General features: G+C 42.8%; 1 protein-coding gene across 10 annotated transcripts in view; it reads left to right on the forward strand.

The window, feature by feature from the left end:
- LOC124115428 overlaps positions 1-22267 on the forward strand; it is a 76229-nt gene that overhangs the window by 41584 nt on the left and 12378 nt on the right. For 5 of the 10 annotated variants that reach the window (XM_046476417.2, XM_046476418.2, XM_046476422.2 and 2 more), the window contains 6 exons: positions 9377-12866; positions 13990-14151; positions 15023-15099; positions 16511-16688; positions 17662-17767; positions 18893-20824. In XM_046476417.2, coding sequence (XP_046332373.2) covers positions 9377-12866; positions 13990-14151; positions 15023-15099; positions 16511-16688; positions 17662-17767; positions 18893-20824 — 5945 coding nt within the window. Of the gene's footprint in view, positions 1-9376; positions 12867-13989; positions 14152-15022; positions 15100-16510; positions 16689-17661; positions 17768-18892; positions 20825-22054; positions 22111-22267 lie in introns of all 10 variants that reach the window. The other 5 variants (XR_006857981.2, XM_046476423.2, XR_006857982.2 and 2 more) reach the window with 3 other exon arrangements.

Consider the following 22267-nt stretch of genomic DNA (forward strand, 5'->3'; position numbering starts at 1 on the left):
GCAATAAATCTGGACCCCCTGGTCCAGAGGTTCCTGGGGACCTGCATTCTTTCCCAGAATCCCTACTATTGCAGCTGTTGACTTTCTCTCTCTTCACGTCAGACTACTAACAGCCCTGTGGTCTAGTGGTAGAGTGTCTGCCCGGAGAGTGGAAGGTCAGGGGCCATACCAAAAGATGTAAAAAGATGGTACTTGTTGTTACCCTTCCTGGCACCCGGCATTAAGGGGCTAATAAAACAAGGACTGGTTGGTTTGGGTCTGAGTGGGGTATTCATGTTAAACTGCGGCATGGTTTCTCGGCGAGCTAGCACAAAAAAATCGCATAAGTCCGGACTAGTATGAGCAGCCACACACACATGCGAGCACAAGCATGCACACACGCACACACATGCACGTCGCTATATAAGTGCAAAAATCTAGAACACAATGTTAAACCCCATTTCACCTCCCCTCACAATGAAATAACTCTTTTTTACCCCATTGATTACTCAAAGTTTTTCATTAGGGAGCTGGACTTATTTTTGACAGAAAGTACTGGAACCTACTTGCGTGGATCGATGCTCATGATGTCAATCACTGGATTGTCTAGACCAGACACGATTATTTCATGACCCCGGTCTTATAGCTGGAATATTGCTGACTGCATCGTTAAACAACAAACAAACAAATGGTTGAACCCTTAGTGAAACCTGACAATCCAACTGGTATGTCAAATATGTGAACTGAGTTATCTCCCCTTAGTGACTCTTTCAGTTAATGCCGATGGACCTGTTTGCTATATCAGCTCAACAATGTGTTTTGTGATCATGGTTCATGAGTTTCATTCCAGAACATAAACTCGTGTCCGCAGGGAATTCCTTGTGGAAAATACAGCCCCTGCCACTTAGTGTGCAGCCCATCTGGGATCTGTGCATGCAGCTATTTCTGAAACTGAGTCAAGTGTGTTTTTCTGTGAAATAATTAAATGCCCTGCTCTAATAAGCGCCCAAGGCGATATTTGCGAAGCATGCACATGGTATTATTTGTAAGAGAAATAAATATCTAAGGGGGTGAAATACGGACACAGATCATTTTCTGCGTTCACCAAACCACAAATTTTATGATCTTTCAATTTTTTTTTAACCAAAATTGCATTCTTATAAGCGCCCCCTTTTCTAATTTTTAGGGCAACCTGGGCGCTTATTACATCGAATACGGTACTTTCAACACTAAAGAAATAATTCCACATGCATGTGTATCTTGAATTGGTCATGGTGGCCACCATACTACACAGAATCATGTCCCCCCCAATCCCATGGCTGAGTGATGTTTCTTACACACAAAAAATGTCCACCAAGAATATTTTTTTTATTTTTTTACAAAGTTATTCTGCTCAAAGAACAGTATTTGGTGTGGTATAAATGTTTATCCTCCCTCCATGTCAGGATGTTGAGATGTGATTGGTACACGTGATCATGATCACAGTTAAACAACAAACAAACAAACTTAAGAAATAATGTGTGCAAGCATATTCTCCATATTTACCCTCACACAATACCCTTCTATGATGAGACAGTATAATCAGCTGACTTATATCGGAGGATATCGTCGATAACCACTGGGTTATGATAATGATGTTTCCGAGCTGATCACATTGGTATTTGACAGTAAGTGTCAGGCCGCATGCGATCAGTGAGCTGTTTTATTCCCAATCCTGACAGGTGGCATGCAGATCCTGTCCCCAGAGAGTGTTTCATGATGGTCATATAGTCATATACACCATGACTCATGTTCCGTCAGCCGTGCGATACGCAAGGTACTAGCCACCATGGTATGCACGTCACTATCTGCTGTGGAATATGGCAGTTTGCACATATTGGATCAAATCTCCTTCCCAAGATAATGCACTGTAATTGTCATATCAAAGACGGCGGTTCTGATTGTTGGCAATGAAGATATGTTCGCCATGCCAGATGTCATATTATCTCAAGTCGGTTAGAGCGAGCCTGGTACCTAGCCTGTCTCACGGTCCCTGGACCATGTTGTTTCCCTTTCACCAGTCCTTACTGTAACGAAAGAGTCCTAAATAAAGTCTAGATTTTCCTCAGGTTCACTAGGGCTCCTTTTCAATTTAAGTATGGTTTGTTTTTATCAATATTATATATTTTCAGAGATTTGGTGTTAGTCTAGCTGGTACTGTAACTGTCTTGTTCCCTGTCCTAGTGGTCTTATTATGTTGACTTTCTGTGCCAGAAATCTTTCATGTTGACTTTCTGTGCCAGAAATCTTTCATGTAGACTTTCTGTGCCAGAAATCTTTCATGTTGACTTTCTGTGCCAGAAATCTTTCATGTAGACTTTCTGTGCCAGAAATCTTTCATGTAGACTCTCTGTGCCAGAAATCTTTCATGTAGACTCTCTGTGCCAGAAATCTTTCATGTAGACTTTCTGTGCCAGAAATCTTTCATGTAGACTTTCTGTGCCAGAAATCTTTCATGTTGACTTTCTGTGCCAGAAATCTTTCATGTAGACTTTCTGTGCCAGAAATCTTTCATGTAGACTTTCTGTGCCAGAAATCTTTCATGTTGACATGCTGTGCCAGAAATCTTTCATGTAGACTTTCTGTGCCAGAAATCTTTCATGTAGACTTTCTGTGTCAGATTTTCAAATCCCCCTGCCCGACGGTCGGGTTATATTTCATAGGTGAAAATATTCTAAATATTTCCTGATGATAAGCATTAATTCACATGTAAAGATGAATGATAAAATGTAACCAAAAAGAAACCCCCGTTAGCTTTTAGACAACCTAACATTTAGCGATGCGCTTATCATGCTTATGCTACAAGCAATCAGTTTTCATATGTTTAATTAAATTATCCTGAGAAACATATGATTATAGTGGGCAGGCAGGTTTTGGTCAGGGCTGGCAAGTATTTCAGCTAGCCAGTCCTGTGGTCTGGCTGAAATTTTTGGGAGTTTCATACCCTGATAATATACTCCGATGTCAAGCAGGTCAACAATGAGAACCAGGCTTGTTTCATTGACAAATCGTAGTAACACTTTCCATATATATGGCACAAGCTCCTTGGAATTGAAAGACGATTAACTACATTTCTTGGAATTTGTAATGCGAGGTAGGTCTAGTGCCAACTTTAGAAGCTTCATTAGGCCTAGAGTTGATGGCATATTTTATTTGATACACCAGTCACCGTCCAGGCTCACTCGCTCTTCGATTGCAAAAAAATATATATGACTTCAAACGAGTACGGCATCAGAGCTGCGTATCTGCGTAAAATACGCATCAGAAATGCAGAAATACGCAGTAAAATAAAATCCAAGCGTATCAAATACGCAACTAACATTACAGATATGCTACAAAAATAAAACTTGTGCGTATCATCAAGTATTGTGAAGTAACCCTGCGCATTCGATAAGCGAATCAGCAACTTATTTTGAAATTATAAACGGGCATTCCGTCAACGTGCCAAACTCCACGATGACAGTTACATCATGATCATTTGCCATCACACTTTCTTGTGGAAGTTTCGTGGTATATGTGAGTCCTTTAAAGCTCTCTAACCCACATGACACCAGTTTGCAGGGACTAGATGAATAGTGTTGTTAAATATTCAACTTAAATACCCACATGTGTAAAAACTAGTGGGTTACAGAAATTTGAATACCCAGATAGAGTTACTGATACCCAATGATTTTAAATACCCAATGATTTTAAAATGCATGGGTAAAATACCCACAACACCAAAGCTTATCTGGAGCTCTGGGCATTTATGATATATGTATCCATACCCTGTCAACTAAGATTAGTTTTTAGGTGTACTAAAATCTGTACTAATCTGACTGGTGGCTGTAAATAACGGTGAGCTGTGCGATCTACTGATCATTTCACACATGATTTCACCGAAATGAATGTAAACAAACAGTGAATGAAAATTTGAATAAAATAAATATATTTCAAAAGACCAGATATACAATGAACACATTTTTATAACCAGATAGTATAATAATGGGATTAAATTACGTACTTCAGTTCAGATTTGTTGACTGGTATTTCGTTAAGTGCATGCAGTGATCAGCTGATAATGTTTTTTTGAGATGTGAGGAATAGCGTCGTGTCAGTGTAAAACTTGAGTTTATTAAATATGTAAGTAAATTTTGTAAGCCATGCGTTACTGCGCGCTATAACCGAGTTGGCGCTATATTGCGGAACACTAGCAAAGGAACATTGTGTGTATCTCGGATCATGCTGATTCTCAGTTCTGTAGATGTAACATCTTGGTCATACTTGCCCTTGGTCAAGTGACAATTTTTATACATTTTCAACCCCTGGCCAAAAGTCTCATATCTGGATTCTGTTTTAGCACTCTTAATATCTGGACACTGTGTCAGAGAAAGAAGCAGCTAAAGAGATCAGGTGGTCAGGCTTGCTGACTTGATTGATGCATCCCAATGGCGTAGATTGATGCTCATGATGTCAATCACTGGATTGTCTGGTCCAATTAATCACTCAATTAATTACCGACTGCTGTCATATAGCTGGAATATTGCTGAGTGTGGTGTTAAACAACAAACAAACAAACAAACCCTGTACCAGAAGTTTTCATATCTGATGAGCTACAACTGAAAAGGAGGATGTGGATGAGTTGTTTAAAAATATGGGCTCTTGGTCGTGTAAGAGAGACAACAACCCCCATGTCAACACTAACTAAACAGAGCATCCCAACACAATATTAGCACAAGGAAATGCTAACATAAAAGTGACAACGTTTGTTAAGTGCTGAGAATTTGAAAGCTGTGTTGCTCATATTGCGAACAGCAGCCATTTGCTTCTAAAACACCTTTAAATTATTGTCATGGCAATTTAAATAGTTTAGAATGATTCCGAAACATCAAATTACCCATCAGAGAGATGATTTGAAAAGTCATAAATACATTTAAAGTACAACTTCACTCAGATGTTTAATGTTTAAGCATCAATATCCATGATATGCCGTATGGTGATTCTGTGTTAGAATAGATCCAAGGCAATCTATGACAGTCCTCCAGCGATTGAAGTTAAGCAAGAACACCTACTAGTCCGAATAGTAATAGCTTATAATAATTAAGGATTGGTGTTGGAGGTTTAAAGTGTATCAATGCAATGCACTAGTCCGTATTGCAATATGTATCATAATATATTGTATAATTCCAAATTTTTAATTCAGCAGCAATCTGATACATTGAGGTATGAACTGAAGTTCATGAATGGAACAGAATGAGATGATGGTACAACATAATGTTTACTCTTTCAATGAATACGCAGCTATCTAGGTCCCCCCGATGCTCGCTCCTGCGCAGCGAAGGCTTTTGGCTAGTATTAGGGCTGGGACGGGTAACTCGGGTACCCGGGTCGTGTGGGTACTGAGTAGGTCCTAGGTACCCACAGGACTACCCGAACCCATTGTTAGTCACGTGATATATTGTCAAATGACTAAAATTATCTGGAACTCCATGCTCATGATGTCAATCACTGGATGGTGTGGTCCAGATTTGATTATTTACTGACCGCCGTCATATAGCTGAAATATTGCGGCGTAAAACGACAAACCAAACCAAAAACCAAAGTCATCAGAGGCGGCTAAATGCATCAAATAGTCATCAGAGGCGACTTGGTTGATTTACATTCATCATCATCATTCCCGACAGCATGGATCAATGCTCATAGTATCAATCACTGTTTTTTTCAAAACTTGATTATTTACATATCACTGTCATATTATTAAGTGCAGTGTTAAAAACGACAAATAAACAATACAGATAATTGAAATGTATTGCTTCTTATACCGTATTCGACGTAATAAGCGTCCAGGGCGCTCTCAAAATTAGAAATAGGGGGCTCTTATTAGAATATTATTTTAGTAAAAAAAGTTGAAAGATAAATTTTGTGGTTTATGCTGACAGCCTGAAACGTTTATGTACGACAGATATATTTTTCCAGAATTTAATTGCCCATAATTAAGTTTGCATATAACAAATGAGTGGGTATTATATGCGAATAAATAAGTATTGTGTACATTGATCAATCGGAAAGGGGGCTAATTAGGATTGTTCACTGGCCAATATATTAGCAAATATCGCCGTGGGCGCTAATTAGAGCGGGCCGCTTATTACGTCGAATACGGTAATTGAGTTAAACGGATCAGCTTACTAACATTTAGGGTATGGTCAGTGCAAGCATAGCCTTACTTCAGTGATGTAGGGAAGCTGGTGATACTACACACAGCTGTAATGGTGGGTTCTGTGAAGCAGTTGCAGGAAGATAGTATCAGCCTGTTTAAATGACTCATGCCTTTACTTGGAGTCAATAGGCGTATTTATAGCAGCTTCCTTCTTGACTAAAACCTCCCTAGATACATCTTTCCTCAATTTAAATTTAGAGTAGAATGGGATTCAGCTCGAGCGGAGATGTGTTAAGTGGCAAGATGCACAATCTTGTTGAATATTGATAAGTTGGTGATATTGTGCAGGCCTCCTTCTGTGATGGACGCTGCTCACAGAGCCTGTTGTTGCCTGATTGGCTAGAAATACAGAGGACACTGCAGAATTTTTTTACTACCTGTAAAAAAAAAAAAGTGGTCTGTTCACTGAATGTTTGAATTAAGATTCAAGGAAAAAAAATTATCTAGAGTATTTAACTATGTGTGACAGGCAAATTTTTAAAAAAATGTTTAGCTTCAAGATTAGGATGTTTTTCAACATCCTTACATTTTTGTGTTCAAGGTATTCTAAAAGTCCATTCGGTGCAGTAATGCCAACCTATTTAAAACCACATTAGCAAAATTATAAAATTAACGTTCAATTACAATAACCTGAATTATGTCAGTTGGGACACCTCTTTCTCAGTTCTGTTTAACCGGCAGTAAATGGGTACCTGGTAGGATGGGATAGTAATGTAATGTGACACCCAAACAGGCAGCTTGAGTTGTATGCTTCCCAGGGAGCTGAGACTGCAAGTTGGATGCACACTGATGAAATGACGGGTAGTAATGTACTTATCGAGCGTACCATGGTGAAGACTCGCACTTAAGGCAAGAGGTCTGTTATTTGCAAAAGGACAGTCATTCCAATACAGGGAAACCTTGTTATGCTGGATCCTGGTAGTCCAGTAACTCTACTATACTTGTCATAAGAGGCGACCAACATGATTGGGTGATAAGGCTGGCTGACTTGGTTGATGCATGTCATCATATCCCAATTGCGTGGATCCATGCTCATGATGTCAATCACTTGAATGTCTGGTCCAGACTCGATTATTTTCAGGGTGCCATCATATAGCTGGAATATTGCAGAGTGTGGCATCAAACAACTAACACACTCAACACACACACATTTTTCATAGGATATTTTGTAATCCTGCTAACAAAGAAACCAGATTTTCCATGAATGGATAAAAAAAACACAGAGAAGCTGATTAACACGACAACGTGTACAGAAATGAGCTGATAGTAGTGCTAGCATGTACTGAATGAATATTTAATGAGATCATTGGCTTTGCTGAACGCATTTCCTTTGACGTTCTATATAAATTTGTTTAATTGAAAAACTGAATTACAGGTGTTGAAAAAAATTGGATTCTTGGATGGAAATTTAAAAATGCAAGATGTCGTAATTCTATAAACTTGAATTGGAACAAGAAGCTGATATATTTGATTCAAGTAATAGAATTAGACGACTCAGCTATAATCTAACCCATGTGAGCAGCGGGTGCACTCGTACTCAAGGGGCCATGTATACTTGCTAACCCCAAAAGCTTTTCCGTAAAATCGGTTATCTTGAATGTATCAAGTGTTTATCTCAAGTTGGAGAGAAAATTGAAAAAAGCGTAATTCAATAAGATAGAGTCCTTGGTTTGGTGTCAAGGAAATATTCAACATAATTTTGCTAGTATTTTTACAATTTCTTTTTATTTAGTTTTCTTTCTGCATAGGGCATTTGCCCTATTGAAGGAAAAAGAAAAATCGTAGTTCAAATCGATATTTTTGCCTATCTGTACAGTAAATGAAAACGGACTGACAGTGATAAGGGTGTTGAAAGAGATACGAAGTTGAAATTATTAATTTATATTTATTATATGAAATTAATTATTATGAAGATAACACGCTTGAACAAGGTTTGGTCACTCCTCAATTTCAGAAACACATTTAAGGTTTTGATAGGCAACCCCTTTTCTAAGCACCCAGGGTGCTTATTATGGCAAATACGGTACTTCATGTTTTCTGACCGTTGAGACTAGTATCTCCTCCATAGCATGTCTGGCAATGGTCACTGTTCTCGCTGTTGGTTGAAATGAGTTGTTGCTTGTTAATTTAAACTAAATTCAAAGTGAAATCCAGTTTATTGGAATTCATGTTTATTAAATGCTATATGAGATGACTTGAGTGTTTGAGGTGAGGTGAAATTGGGTTTGATGTCGCGTCCAAGATTATTGCACTTACACACACACATGCACGCTGCTGTGTGTGTGTGTGTTCGTCTGCTTGTACTAGTCCGGACTGATGCCGATTTATAGTGCTAGCCCACTGAGATACCATGCCGCAGTTTTAACTTGAATACCCCACTCAGACACAGTATACCGACTCCGAGCTGACCAGTCCTTGTTTTAGCCCTTTAATGCTGAGCGTCAGACAGGGTAACAACAAGTACCATCTTTTAATGTCATTTGGTATGGCGCCCGGACCCCAGACCTTCCGCTCTCCGGGCACGGAGGCGATCGGAGTGTTTGAGACTAAGTATGAATGTCAAAGGTTCCTTGTCATAGCCCTGATGTTATAAGATTAAGATTTAGGGGCCACGAGATAAAATACTACAGGAGAAAACCTCAAGGGCCCCAGGTCACCCCTTCATTTCACCACTCTATGTATAATACTAATATGCATGAGGTGTATTCTAATCGCTAATAGTCGAGTCTGGTTCATATGTTCAGACCAAAATGGTTTCTGTGTAAATATTAAACTCATCATTCTCAATATGTAATGGCCCCATGTAACCTATGCTTGTTGAGGACTTATGGATTAGGTGGTCAGCACCATACCCGTGCTCATGGGTTTCACCGAAGTGGTAAACGCCTGAGAACTGCATCACTTTGGGCTTTCCTCCCACATTAAGCTGACACGCCTTGATATAAGTGGAATACTGTTAAAAGCGGCATTAAACCCAACTCACTCACTCACTCACTCATTACACATTGCTCATAATATCAATCATTTGTTTGTCTAATCCAGACTTGTTTAGTTGCAGACCGCCATCGTATAGCTGGAATATTGCTGGGTGTGGCATAAAAGTTTTTAAAGAACAGACAAACAATATGTAACTTTATAATATATATCATCTTTTCCTTTCAGACCACGTGGAAGGACCTGTCTCCCACCCACAGCAAAGGTCAGCTGACTTTGGGAGGTCAGATACCATGTGACAATCATGTGACCCTTAACAATCCGGCTAACTCTGCGACCATCACAATCGATGGAGGCTTCCAGCTAGAGCAGGGCCCTGTCATCAAGATGGACTCCAATATCATCAACACCAAGCTGGAGGAGCGACAAGTGTCCACGTTGCCACGGCGATCACGCAATCGCACAAAAACATGGAAGGATCTTTCACCAACCAAGGAGAAGAACATGAGTTCCAGTTATGGAGGAAGTCCTAAAATGAAGAAGAACGAAGAGAACAGTAACCAACTGGTGACATGGAAGGACCTCTCCCCATCAAAGGAACCGTCATCGCCTGAGAAGAAAAAGAAAAAAAAACGGCCCGAGAGCGGGTATTTCTCAAATGATGTTCAAAGTGATGTACAGGAGTCACGGGAGGGAATTGATGTGTCTTTGTCGGAAAGTGAGAGCGGCCGTGGAAGATCAACAGCTGCTTCCTCTCCTGAAGAGGGATGCTTCAATAACGAGTACTTCTACGATGAAGACTTTATTGTTCAGTTTGATACCAACATCCGCGATGGATCAGTTCCCCGAAGTGAGGGGGAGCCTGAACCGGTTCTACCCTTTCCACATTCTCTTACTGGAAGTTACACTCGATTTGGAACTCTGCCTGACTCACAGCAAGATGTGTTTCTCGGACCGTATGAATCCGAACTGTCTGGCAGTCGGACATCGATGGAGATCTCATCCAGCGAGCGTGAGATGATGTGTTCTAGTGATATGTTAGATTTCAGCAATGATCCACTGTTCACTCCAACTCCTACGGGAGAGCCATTGCCTCAACACTTTTCTGTGGACAGTTTAGGACGTTGTCAGGAGCTTGTGAATAGCCGGTCTTCAACCGATGCTCGTCTTGCGGTAACCTGTTGTCCCAGGAAGGATGAATACTTCTTGTCGTTTAATGAATCTCAGAGCCATTTTACAGCATCCGAGAGTGAACATTCTTACGTCTCACAATCCTCGTCTCAGGGAGGGGCGAGTAACTCTTGCAGCCCATCGTGCAGTTCAAATGGAGAGGAGGCGGAGGAAATTTGTTCGAATAGTTTTCACTTTTGTCAAATGCAGAACACTGATCCAAGTCTAAGGGCAAGTAGAGCCTATCGACCAAACAGCCACCAACGCGGCTGCTCTCTTGGTGCAGTGCAGGAACGATCAATTGAAAAGTCAGAGCTTAGTGACCTTGAGAAAGGTCATTGCAGCAAATCTTCAGGTTCTAGTAGGTCACACAGTTGTGGAAGTTTGCGATCTCCAGCAAGGTCTCCATCTTGTTACAAGTTATCTTCCCACACTGGAACTCTTCAGTCTTTAGAAGATATGCACTATTCTGATGAGGTGAATGCTGAACCAAGGTACTCAACATACGTCACGTCTTGGAAGCACGTAAAAAATCTGAGAAAGTTTGGTAAACTTGAAAACATGTTAGAGACATCGCGATGCAACAGCTTGCCTGACCTTAGCCATCCTGTTCAGCACAGGAAACTGGAACGAGCAAAGAAACGTGAAAATTTACAGGCAATGGCCGACAGCTTCCACAATAAGCGACATTCCGCATCACTTCTGGAAATGTACCAGAGGATGCGATGTCCATCAAATCCTGTGTCTCCGGACACCATGAAGACTGTAGAGCAAATCTTGTTTCCCCAGAATGGCCTGGCTGACGAAAGATTTGGTGATCATTTATTGTCAGTCTCGCGTACAGGCCTTGACCAGGATGATTACAGTGAGCATGATTCAGACATTTGTGGATGTGGGAACAGAGGCTTGAGACTTAACATCCCAACTGAAGTTGGTCCTGGTGTCATCAGGAGTCGAGATTCGCGGACCATGTCACCGTCTTTCAGGAGCCATTCAACCGGAATGACCCCCGACACCGTTGTGCTCTGGCAAGGCACCAAGAACTTTGCTTCCCAGTTTCCGCCTAAGACACAAGACTGTGGTATTCAGACATCTATTGATGGGAGTAAAGGCCCCGTTCTGTTGGACCACTCAATGCAGACGTCTCCAAACTCACCGCAGAGAGATTTCATCTCTTTACTAGATGACGTATGTGGCCATGAACCTCGGACGGAGCTAAAAGACCCGGACACCCCTTCACCAAGGAGATGTGTATCAGCAAATGAAATTAGAGCCAAAAGAACAAAATCTATGCCCAACTTCAAAAGATCTGCGAGTCTTTCTCCATCTCGAATCGGAAAGAACTCTTTCTATACCCATAATTCCCTGCCAGATCTTAGCTTCTTGGCATCAGGAATGGAGCAGACTCATAGTAACAGCTCCCTGTTTGACCCGGTTCAGATTCCCATTATTCTGAGACCAGTTATTGATGACAGTCAACAGACGCAGTGCAGACAGACGGGGTCGTGTAGTTGTCAAGGTCACAAGGGTCACGTGCCAAGTCATGTAGGAAATCTAGCCTCCAGTAGCAGCGGAGTAAGCTCGACATCGTCTTGTTTTGACCCGGGATACGTGGAACCGAGACGATGTGCATCGTTAGCGGCAGATCTCGAAAGGATTCTGTTCCTTCCTCCTCATCTAGAGGGTGTACCCAAGTTTGTCAACAACAGTGAGCAGCAGACATGTCTACCTCATCATCACACGGACTGTCAACGCGATGGGGGGGAGCGCAAGTATGATCGGTACGCCTATGAAATGCATCCTGGGAACTGCCCAACGAGTCCGAAGCCAAAGCCTCAACGTCGTCCTCTTAGCAGCAGCAGCTCCTCCAACTCGACCAGCTCACTACACCTGGAGGGTCTGTATGCCGTAAAGGAAGAACAGAGTCCTACATCACCAGAGAAACCAGAGACAGGGCCGAGTTGGTTCGAGCAGCAGCGGTTCGGCAACATCCATCTAAGAAACTACACTGCTGAGGAGCTGTGCTATGGTTTGTCCGACTGCCAGGATGAAAACGACAGCATTACTATTGAGATCTATGAACAGTTTGCTCATGATCGCAAGCCTCTGAAATCCTGTTTACGTAAGAAAGCCAAAGGTTATAGGTCAAGGTCATTATCTAACCCTGACAGTTTGTGTGCTCAGAGTGAGGCACCCCCAAGGAAACCCAGCCGACATTCAATCGCGTGTGATGGAATATTCCCACAGCTAGTCGACGAAGAGCAATTTGAAAATGCAAACATTGAGTGTATACGTAACTTCTGTGATGAAGGATTACCTCCCCCTGAATTGCTCCAGGAGACTGAAGTAAACCTGGTTGGGATTGTTTCATCAAGCAGTAGCTCCTTCGAAGATTCAAAGGCCAACAAACGAGTGAGCTTCGCTTCTGAAGTGTCCTTCCACTCACCACAGTACAGCCCCCAGTGTTCCCCAAAGAGACAAGGATCTTCCCCGAAGCCTGAGACGGACGAGGAACACCTCACCTTACAGATTACACAGTCGGATGACAGTAAGTGGGACAAATACATGTAGATCCATAGGGGATGAGAGGGTACATGGACCCATAGGGGTGAGGGCGTACATGGACCTATAGGGGGTGAGGGCGTAGGGGGTAAGGGGGGACATGGACTTATAGCGGGTGAGGGAGTACATAGACCCATAGGGGGTGGGGGAGTACATGGACCCATAGGGGGTGGGGGAGTACATGGACCTATAGGGGGTGGGGGAGTACATGGACCTATAGGGGTGGGGGAGCACATGGACCTATAGAAGTTGAGGGAGTACATGGACCAATAGGGGGTGAGGGAGTACATGGACCCATGGGGGTGGGGGAGTACATGGACCCATAGGGGTTGAGGGAGTACATGGACCTATAGGGGTGGGGGAGTACATGGACCCATGGGGGTGGGGGATTACATGGACCCATAGGGGGTGAGGGAGTACATAGACCCATAGGGGGTGGGGGAGTACATGGACCCATGGGGATGGGGGATTACATGGACCCATTGGGGTGAGGGAGTACATGGACCCATAGGGTGTGAAGGAGTACATAGACCCATAGGGGGTGGGGTAGTACATGGACCAATAGGGGTGGGGGACGCCCATTATTATACGTGATATAACTGAAATACTGTTGAATGCGGTGTTAAACCCAACTCACTCACTCACTTATGATGTCAATCACTGAATTGTCTGGTCCAGACTTGATTATTTTGAGGCTGTTGTCACAGAGCTGGAGTATTGCAAACAAGCAAGCAAATGTTTTGAAAACGTTACCCTTTGGATTACCAGGGTTTAGATGAGGGCACGGGTGGCCCAGTCGTCGAAGGCACCGCGATTCGCTGTGCAGAGTTGCGTCCCTTGGGCACGCCAGAAACCTATGACTGTGGGTTGGAATCCCGGTTCGCCCCAATTATGTTTCTAGGTTTGTCAGCACCATCCCCGCGCTCGTGAGTTTCACCTAAGTGGTAAACGTCTGAGACCTGCATCACTTTGGGCTTTCCTCCCACATTAAGCTGACACGCCGCGATATAACTGGAACACTGTTAAAAGCAGTGTTAAACCCAACTCACTCACTCACTAATTGAGGGCATTGCAGGGCAGAGGTTGTAATCCGTGTTTTTTTAATGTAGGCACAACGGTTCAGCTTGTCCCAAAGCAAGGACTGACCAACACAGGACCAGAGAAACCACCACGGCTCTCACAACAGCAGGCTCAAACCCGAGACTTCACTCCACAGCCTATTGGACGCAGCCCTAGTGCCGAGTTTGCCTTTGAAATGGCAAGAAAAAGAGGTGAGGTTATGGTACCTCCTTGCCCACCCCTTTTTGAAAAAAAAATCATCAACCAAACTGACATATTAAAATCAGCAAAGAATATGTTTGTGTTACTGAAATATTCATTTTGACTTGATTCTGATTGGTCAAAATAACATTAAAATCAGGTATCTAATTCACACTCTCAGTTACTGAAGGTGGGCTCTTTAATAGCTTGTGAAATATTTCAGTGTTTGAACTGACACCCCTGTTTGAAAATAATTTGCCAACCAAACCGACATATTAAAGCCAGCAAAAGATGTATTTGTATTATTGAAATATTTCTCCTTGCTTGATTCTGATTGGTCAAAATAACATAAAATTGGATAAGTTGAATGGCATCAACAAAATTTCATATTTCAATAGACCCATGAAGATCCGGGGAAGAATAGGTCTTCAGCAACCCATGCTTGCCATAAAAGGCGACTATGCTTGTTGTAAGAGGCGACTAACGGGATCGGGTGGTCAGGCTCGCTAACTTGGTTGATGCATGTCATCGGTCCCAATTGCGTGGAAATGTTCATGACGTCAATCACTGGATTGTTTGGTCCAAACTCAATTATTTTACAGACCACCGTCATATAGCTGGAATATTGCTGAGTGCGGCTTTAAACAACAAACAAACAAATCATATAACAATATGTGACATGGCTCATTATGGTATCCTCGATCTGACAATATTGATTGTTGCTCATGCTATCAATCACAGGGGCACCTGCCTGAATAATTTAGGCCACTGTGATAAAGTGTTGAATATTGTTGACTGCAAAATGAGACTTTCACTCATTCAAGTAGATGTCAATAGTATGTTTATGCCGCAGATTCTGATTGGCTGACATGTTTGTTACAGCGGTTCTGATTAGTGTATCCCAGGCAGCAGAAGCTCTAGTCACACATTTCGCCCAGGCTAGGGATCCTTTCGATAAGGTAAGAATCTTCCATTCATTTGTCATTTCTTTCATGTTTTGATTCTTCAAGTAGGGGGGCGGTCGGGTAGCCTAGTGGTTAAAGCGTTCGCTCGTCATGCCAAAGGCCCGGTTTCGAATCCTGACATGGGTACAATGTGTGAGGCCCATTTCTGGTGTCCCCCGCCGTGATATTGCTGGAATATTGCTAAAAGCGGCGTAAAATCAAACTCACTCACTCACTCACTCACTCTTCAAGTAGGAGAAAAGAATTTGAAGAATCAAATTGCAGATTCTAATTTACATCAAATGTAAGTCTTTGTAACCATACTGATAAAGTAACATAATTTCCTTTTCTACCATGCGAATACTCAATTTTATTTGTTCAATCTGAGGTTTCAAATCACAATAATAATCTAAAATGAGTTTTATCTCAAGAAGGCTGCACATTCAGTAGCAAATTAAACTAAAGGCTGTCAGACCTGCAAGTAACATAACTCTACATTGACAAGACAATAGCTTTAACTCCTCTGTCAAAACTTCAACTGTACCATGAATTTTGAAATAACTCAGTTCTGATTGGTCAATCACACAAAATTCACAAAATGTACGAACTGGGATTGCTATCATGGCTGAGACACAACAGACATCATAGGCACCAATATAGACTTTGGGTCATGTGAACAAAATGTAATACGAGACAATTGCTTCAACTGACCGGTCCCCTTTGATTCTCTAAATTCTACCTACATGGAAGTACATGTATTATAAAATTATTCCACTTGATGTTTCAAGTAATGAGTAGTTGCTTCCCTTAGGAGTGCCAGGAACCTGAAATCCTGGATTTGAAAATCAGAATCACCCTATATGTTTCTAGGTTTGTCAGTATCATACCTGTGCTTGTTGGTTCCAACTATGGTAAACATCTTAAGTCCCATATTAAATTGACACGCCGTAACATAACTGAAGTACTTTTCAAAGCATTTAACCAAATTGCTTGCTCACTTCTTCTTTTATGCTCAAGGATAATGTTATTCCTAGTGATCGGTATTGAAGGTCTAAAGTGTATCACAATATTTTGCGATGCACAAGGCTGTACATTGCGATACATATCACGATATATTGTATAATAATAAAATTTGAATTCAGCAGCAATCTGATACATTCAGGTATGAATTGAAGTTCAAAAATGGAACAAAACAAGATGCTGGTTCAACATGTTTACTCAGTCAATAAATGCGCAGCCATATTGCACCCCGGATGTATGCTGCAGGGTAGCAAAGACATTTGGCAAGAAAATAAAAATCGCTATTTGACATCACCTGATATATCAAGCATGAGAAAATGATATTGTGATAAGTATCGTGGAAAGATTGAACCATATACTGACGTACCGATAATACCGCACACCCTAGGTTATTGTTTTCCTTCAGTTGCGACTAGGTAGTTCTGCTGAGAACCCTGCGATCAGCAAGTTGGTTGTGGCCCAGCTGTGCCCAGCCATTGAGCATGTGGTGGAGAACGGCATGAAGGCCTTCCTGACGGGGTTCCATGTGTTTGGCAAGATCCACATCACACCATGGAGGGTCGCCGAGATGTCTTCAGAAATTGGTGAGTTGGGACATATTTACTGGTATTCTGATCGTATTAGAGGGTGACCCATCCTCCCTGGTGTAATCTGCCCGGAGAGAGGAAGGTCAGGTGTTTGAATCTCAAAGCCGCACCACACCAAAATATGTTTAAAGATGGTGCTTGTTGTTACCCTGCCTGGCATTAAGGAGATTAGACAAGGACTGGTCGACTTGAGTCAGTATAATGTATTTGTATCATGTGTCTGAGTTTGTAAAACTGTGGCATGGTATCTCAGTGTGCTGGCACTATAAAACTGGCGTAAGTCCAGACTAGGACAAACAGCCTCAGACTCACATGCATGCACGTCGCTGTGAACGGACAGCAATCTTGAATGCAACAGTAAACTCCACATCGTCGAGACCCTTGAAGATTCCGGGGTAGAATAGGTCTTCAGCAACCCATGCTTGCCGTTAAAGGTGACTATGCTTGTAAGAGTATCGATGCTCATGATGTCAATCACTGGATTGTCTGGTCCAGACTCGATTATTTACAGACTGCTGTCATATAGCTGGAATATTGCTGAGTGCGGCGTTAAACAACAAACCAACCAACCAACCAACCACATCGCCTGGGTATGATTACATGCAATTGAACCACTTTCTGACCACACGATCAATACAGTCGCCTTTTTCGGCCAGAACAGGTTGCTGTTCGAATCCATAGTAAGTATACAAGCAGTCTAAGGCGCCGCGATTCGCTGTGCAGAGTTGCATCCCTTGGGCACGCCAGAAACCTATGATTCTGGGTTCGAATCCTGGTTCGCCTCAATTATGTTTCTAGGTTTGTCAGCACCATACCCGTGCTCGTGGGTTTCACCGAAGTGGTAAACGTCTGAGACCTGCATCACTTCGGGCTTTCCTCCCACATTAAGCTGACACCCCATGATATAACTGGAATAATGTTAAAGCGGCGTTAAACCAAACTCACTCACTCACTCACTTTCTGCCTTCAGGCCCCTACACCCGCGCCGTGAATGAGCTGGTGCGACAACTGAAACTGAAACAGACCTTAATATCCAACAAGCAGAAGTTCTACGCTTTCATCATCGGACTCCTCAAGTAAGATATTACCATAGATTGTTGAATATGGCATAAAGCTCACTCACTAATAAGTCTTTGAAATACCATTTTCCTGAGGCAAGAGCGTTAACTGACTTTAAAAGTTCCAGTTTCCACCCTTGCCGAACAAGGCTGGAATTCCTTGGCTCGATCAGAGCGCCACCAGTGGCTCTTACGAGTTATGTCCCTTCTAAGCCTATCCTATGAACCAATCAGATTTCACCTCTCGTAACACTTGCATTTGCTTCAAACAAAACAGCGGCACCTAGTCAAGACGATCTGATCAATTATCAAGGTCTATGTTGTAATAAAATGGGTCTTACATTGCAAAATGCATCAAATCATATGAGCGCCTTGATTAAAAACATGAAAAGATTTGGAAAATATCTGATGACATCGAGTTGGCGGATTCCAATTTCATTGCACGATTTTGATTTGACTATGCATAGACTCATTAGTCCAGCCAAAATGTAACTCCATAATACCAGCCTAGTTCGGCAAGGGTGGAAACTGGACTTTTATAGTCAGCTAACTCCCTTGCCTCGGGAATATGTTGAAATACATGAGGAAGAAATTCACCTGATGAAGGAGTAAGTAGATAAACCGGAAGGTGGTGTTACTCATAATAAAGAAGTTGACATCCATAAATTCTCTTCCACACTCACTGTTGACTTGGTGTAAATTGAAAAGCCAATTTTTTTTGTTCAAAGGGAGTGGGATTGGAAGAAAATACAACAATAATTCAGAAGAACCAACCGAAAACGAAACTCAGTTTGTTAAAGATTCGGGGCTGTGGGGTAGCCTAGTGGTTAAGGTGTTGGCTCGTCACGCCGAAGACCCGGGTTCTATTCCCAACATGGGTACAATGTGTGAAGCCCATGTTCTGGTGTCCCCGCTGTGATATTGCTGGAATATTGCTAAAAGCAGCTTAAAACCATTCTCACTCACTCACTTGTTAACGATTCAACTGATACTGTCAATTGTTTAAGACATGCTAAAATGGTTCTCCATTAGTTTTTTTGTGTGCTTTATTTGGCTCAGATTTAGTTAACTAGGCGGGATACAATTTATTGTTAATGAAATGCATAAATAAACTTATGCGACAATATGTAAATTTGTCTACAGTTTGCGTCTCCTGGATTTCTGGATGGGCTATGTAAGAAGCAAGAAGAATATCGTAGATCGAGTGTACAACCCATCTGCAATCTTGTGCTTAAGTCAGTCCCACCTACAACGTGGCTACGACGACATGTTGCTGGCCCTCCAACCATTGGCAGTCCTGCCCTTCCAGTTGGAGTTTGACATAGTCACACCAAGCACACAGCCTCCAGGTCAAATGGCCACCGAGGCCAAATGCAAACAACACTGTAACTCCTTACCAAGGAACTATGAACATCAGAATGCTGAACAGAGGCTATCGGGGAGCGACATGCGGGAGAGTATGGATGGAGAGAAGGGTCACAATTGGAAGTTGTTTAACAATGCGACTTTCCCAAGGGCAAGGACATCCATGACTAATATGACCACCTTCAAGGGAGGTAACTCTGAGAAGAAGTCGTTGCTGCCACCATCTCCAACAAAGATGCCTGGAATGGAGACAGGTCTTGTATCACAACCGGTGAAGATCATTGAGAACAATCAAGTCCTGGATCTCAAGTATGAGGACAGGGAGGAGAATGAGGAGAGAATTCATGTGGTGCAGTCCCCAGTCAGTTCAATTACCAACCTGGCAGCCAAGTTCCTGCAGAAGACCCAAAGTCTAGATCGGGGGTACAGAAACGGAGCGACGGAGTACAACTTTGCGAATACAAAACTGAAACAGACAAGCTTGGAGTCATCTTCCCAGGAATCGAGCCATGCGACCCAAGATGGCCGGCATGTCGTTCTGGACGGTAGGCAGTCCCAAGAAAGCATGTCATCGTCGTCATCTCAAACAATGATGCAGCCGAAACAGTCACCGAGAAACTCTTTCAACATCATCTCCTTCTTTGACAAACTTCTGCTGCCTGACAAGATGAACCCGAAGTCGTCCTTGACCAGGAACAGTTGGACAGAGGGCCAGAGGAGCAGTCAGGAGCCGGCTCCAGAGGACACACGGAGCAAGAGTCTTTCCCCTCAGCACCAGCCACAACACCAGGCACCATCAGTGTGTAACACAAGGGTGGATGAAGCCAGGAGTGTGGGGAGTAGTGATGAGAACGACAGTCGCAAGGAGTCGAGTGATGAGAACGACAGTCGCAAGGAGTCGAGTGATGAGAACGACAGTCGCAAGGAGTCGAGTGATGAGAACGACAGTCGCAAGGAGTCGAGTGATGAGAACGACAGTCGCAAGGAGTCGAGTGATGAGAACGACAGTCGCAAGGAGTCGAGTGATGAGGAGAAGATGGGGGCCGGCGAGACCATGTCCGAGGTCCTGAAGTCCGAGGACGACATCCAGGTAGAAACAACGGAGTCGGATAATTCTGATATGTCTCAAGCAATGAATAACCTAGGTCTGGACGATAAGGAGGTGGACACTGAAATGGATTGTGCCAAGAATATAGCTGACAATGCCTGTGGTGCAGATATGTCGGGTTCCACAAAGAGCTCAAGACTCAGCACTGTCACTCCAGATGCTTCTTCAAGTGAAGCTGTTGATGATCCAGTTCCGAATGTTCTAAAAGAAAATGTGTCCCCTTCCTCTGCCCCGAAATCGACACGAGCTTCAGTTGCCAGGGGAAACAGATTGGAGGTTGGTTTGGGACAGTATTACCCTAACGTGGATATTAATGCTAACTCCCCTGACTTCCATCCCGACCATTATGCAATTGGGCATACTGAACATCCCAACCAATCAGAATCAAACTCACAAAAAGCATGCCAGCCGAACCAACAAGAATCCAGGTTACAAAACGCATGCGGGCCCACCAAATCAGAATCCAGTTCAGAAGCAGTATGTGAACACAGCCAATCAGAGGCAAGTGTGCAGCACCAATCAGGGTGTTCGGATCAACACTTGAAATCACCTGAGCCGTCGACCGATTCTTCAGGGGACTCCTTCCATAGAACAATGTACAGGTTTGTGAATGAAGTGTTGTTCTTGTCAGTGAAGGGTAGGATAAAGCAACAAGTTGGGAATTATCACACCCAACACAACCACAAATAAGATTTTCTTTTTCAAACATCAGGTGCCAGCATACATACATAGGTCCTCAGCTCTCATGGGTTTGTGGGGCGGTCGGGTAGCCTAGTGGTTAAAGCGTTCGCTCGTCACGCCGAATACCTGGGTTTGATTCCCGACATGGGTACAATAAGTGAAGCCCATTTCTGGTGTTCCCCGCTGTGATATTGCTGGAATATTGCTAAAAGCGGCGTAAAACCAAACTCACACACTCACTCACTCTCATGTACTTGTAAGAGGCGACAGTGGCAGTTGGGTGGTTAAAGTGGTTAAAGCGTTCGCTCGTCATGCCGAAGACCCAGGTTCAATTCCTGACATGGGTACAATGCGTGCCCATTTCTGGTGTCCCCCGCTGTGATATTGCTGGAATATTGCTAAAAGCGGCGTAAGACCATACTCTCTAACTCATTCACCATTCACTAACTCACTCACTCACTGTGATAGGTTCATTGACTCTTGCTTTGTCGCAATGATCATCTTTCGTCTTTCACACATTGATATATTGACATGTTTGCTCTGTATATTTTGTTAGATTTGCTTATTTTGCTTTTCCACAGTGATATACTGTCTGGTTAATTCAAAATATGTGGTTTTAGGGATGGTCTTTTACTATTGAGGGGTTGGGGGCATGAAAATTGACACAGCGAAAGGGGGTCGTTGCCAAATTTTATTTTAGTGGATGGGCTTGGGTGACAGTTCTAGTTTTTCAAATTTAAATATTAAAAATTTGAACTTTATTTAGGGACTGGTCATTTATTACAGGTGTGTGTGTGTGTGGCAGGGGGGGAGGAGAGAGCTTAAAAAAATGATAAATGTATTTGGGGGCTGCCATAAAAAGGGTTACATAAAATGGAAGGGGTTGGAAATCAGCAAAATCTGATACAGTCGTGATATCGATGCCACCACACAACAGCCCCCCTCCAATAAATGATAAATGACCAGTCCCCTCGCAAAAACTTTCTGATTCACTCTGTCCGTTTTCGTTTTGAAGTTTTGACGTGGAGAGTAGTATATCCGTTTCCAGCTGTTACACATTTATACATTGTTGAGACACATTTGATATTAATATGCATGCCAATCTGATTACCATGGTGACTGAACCTGTGTTTCCTCCTTGCTTGTCCCAGCAGACAGGACGTGTGCGCGTGTTTCTTCCCCATGGGGTGTTGACATGACAACAGCGGTAGTGGTTTATACATCCTTAACTCCATGTGCATTTCGTGGGCATTGCTTCAGTAAACAAGCCATTCTCCTGAGTTGCCTGCCTTTGTTCAGTCTTCAGTTTTATGAGTTCAGATTTCTAGGCAAACGATGCTGGCATGTAGATTGCGTGTAACTGA

The sequence above is a fragment of the Haliotis rufescens genome, unplaced genomic scaffold (genome assembly GCF_023055435.1).
Source record: "Haliotis rufescens isolate VD_foot unplaced genomic scaffold, xgHalRufe1.0.p SCAF_120, whole genome shotgun sequence".
Lineage (NCBI taxonomy): Eukaryota > Metazoa > Mollusca > Gastropoda > Lepetellida > Haliotidae > Haliotis > Haliotis rufescens.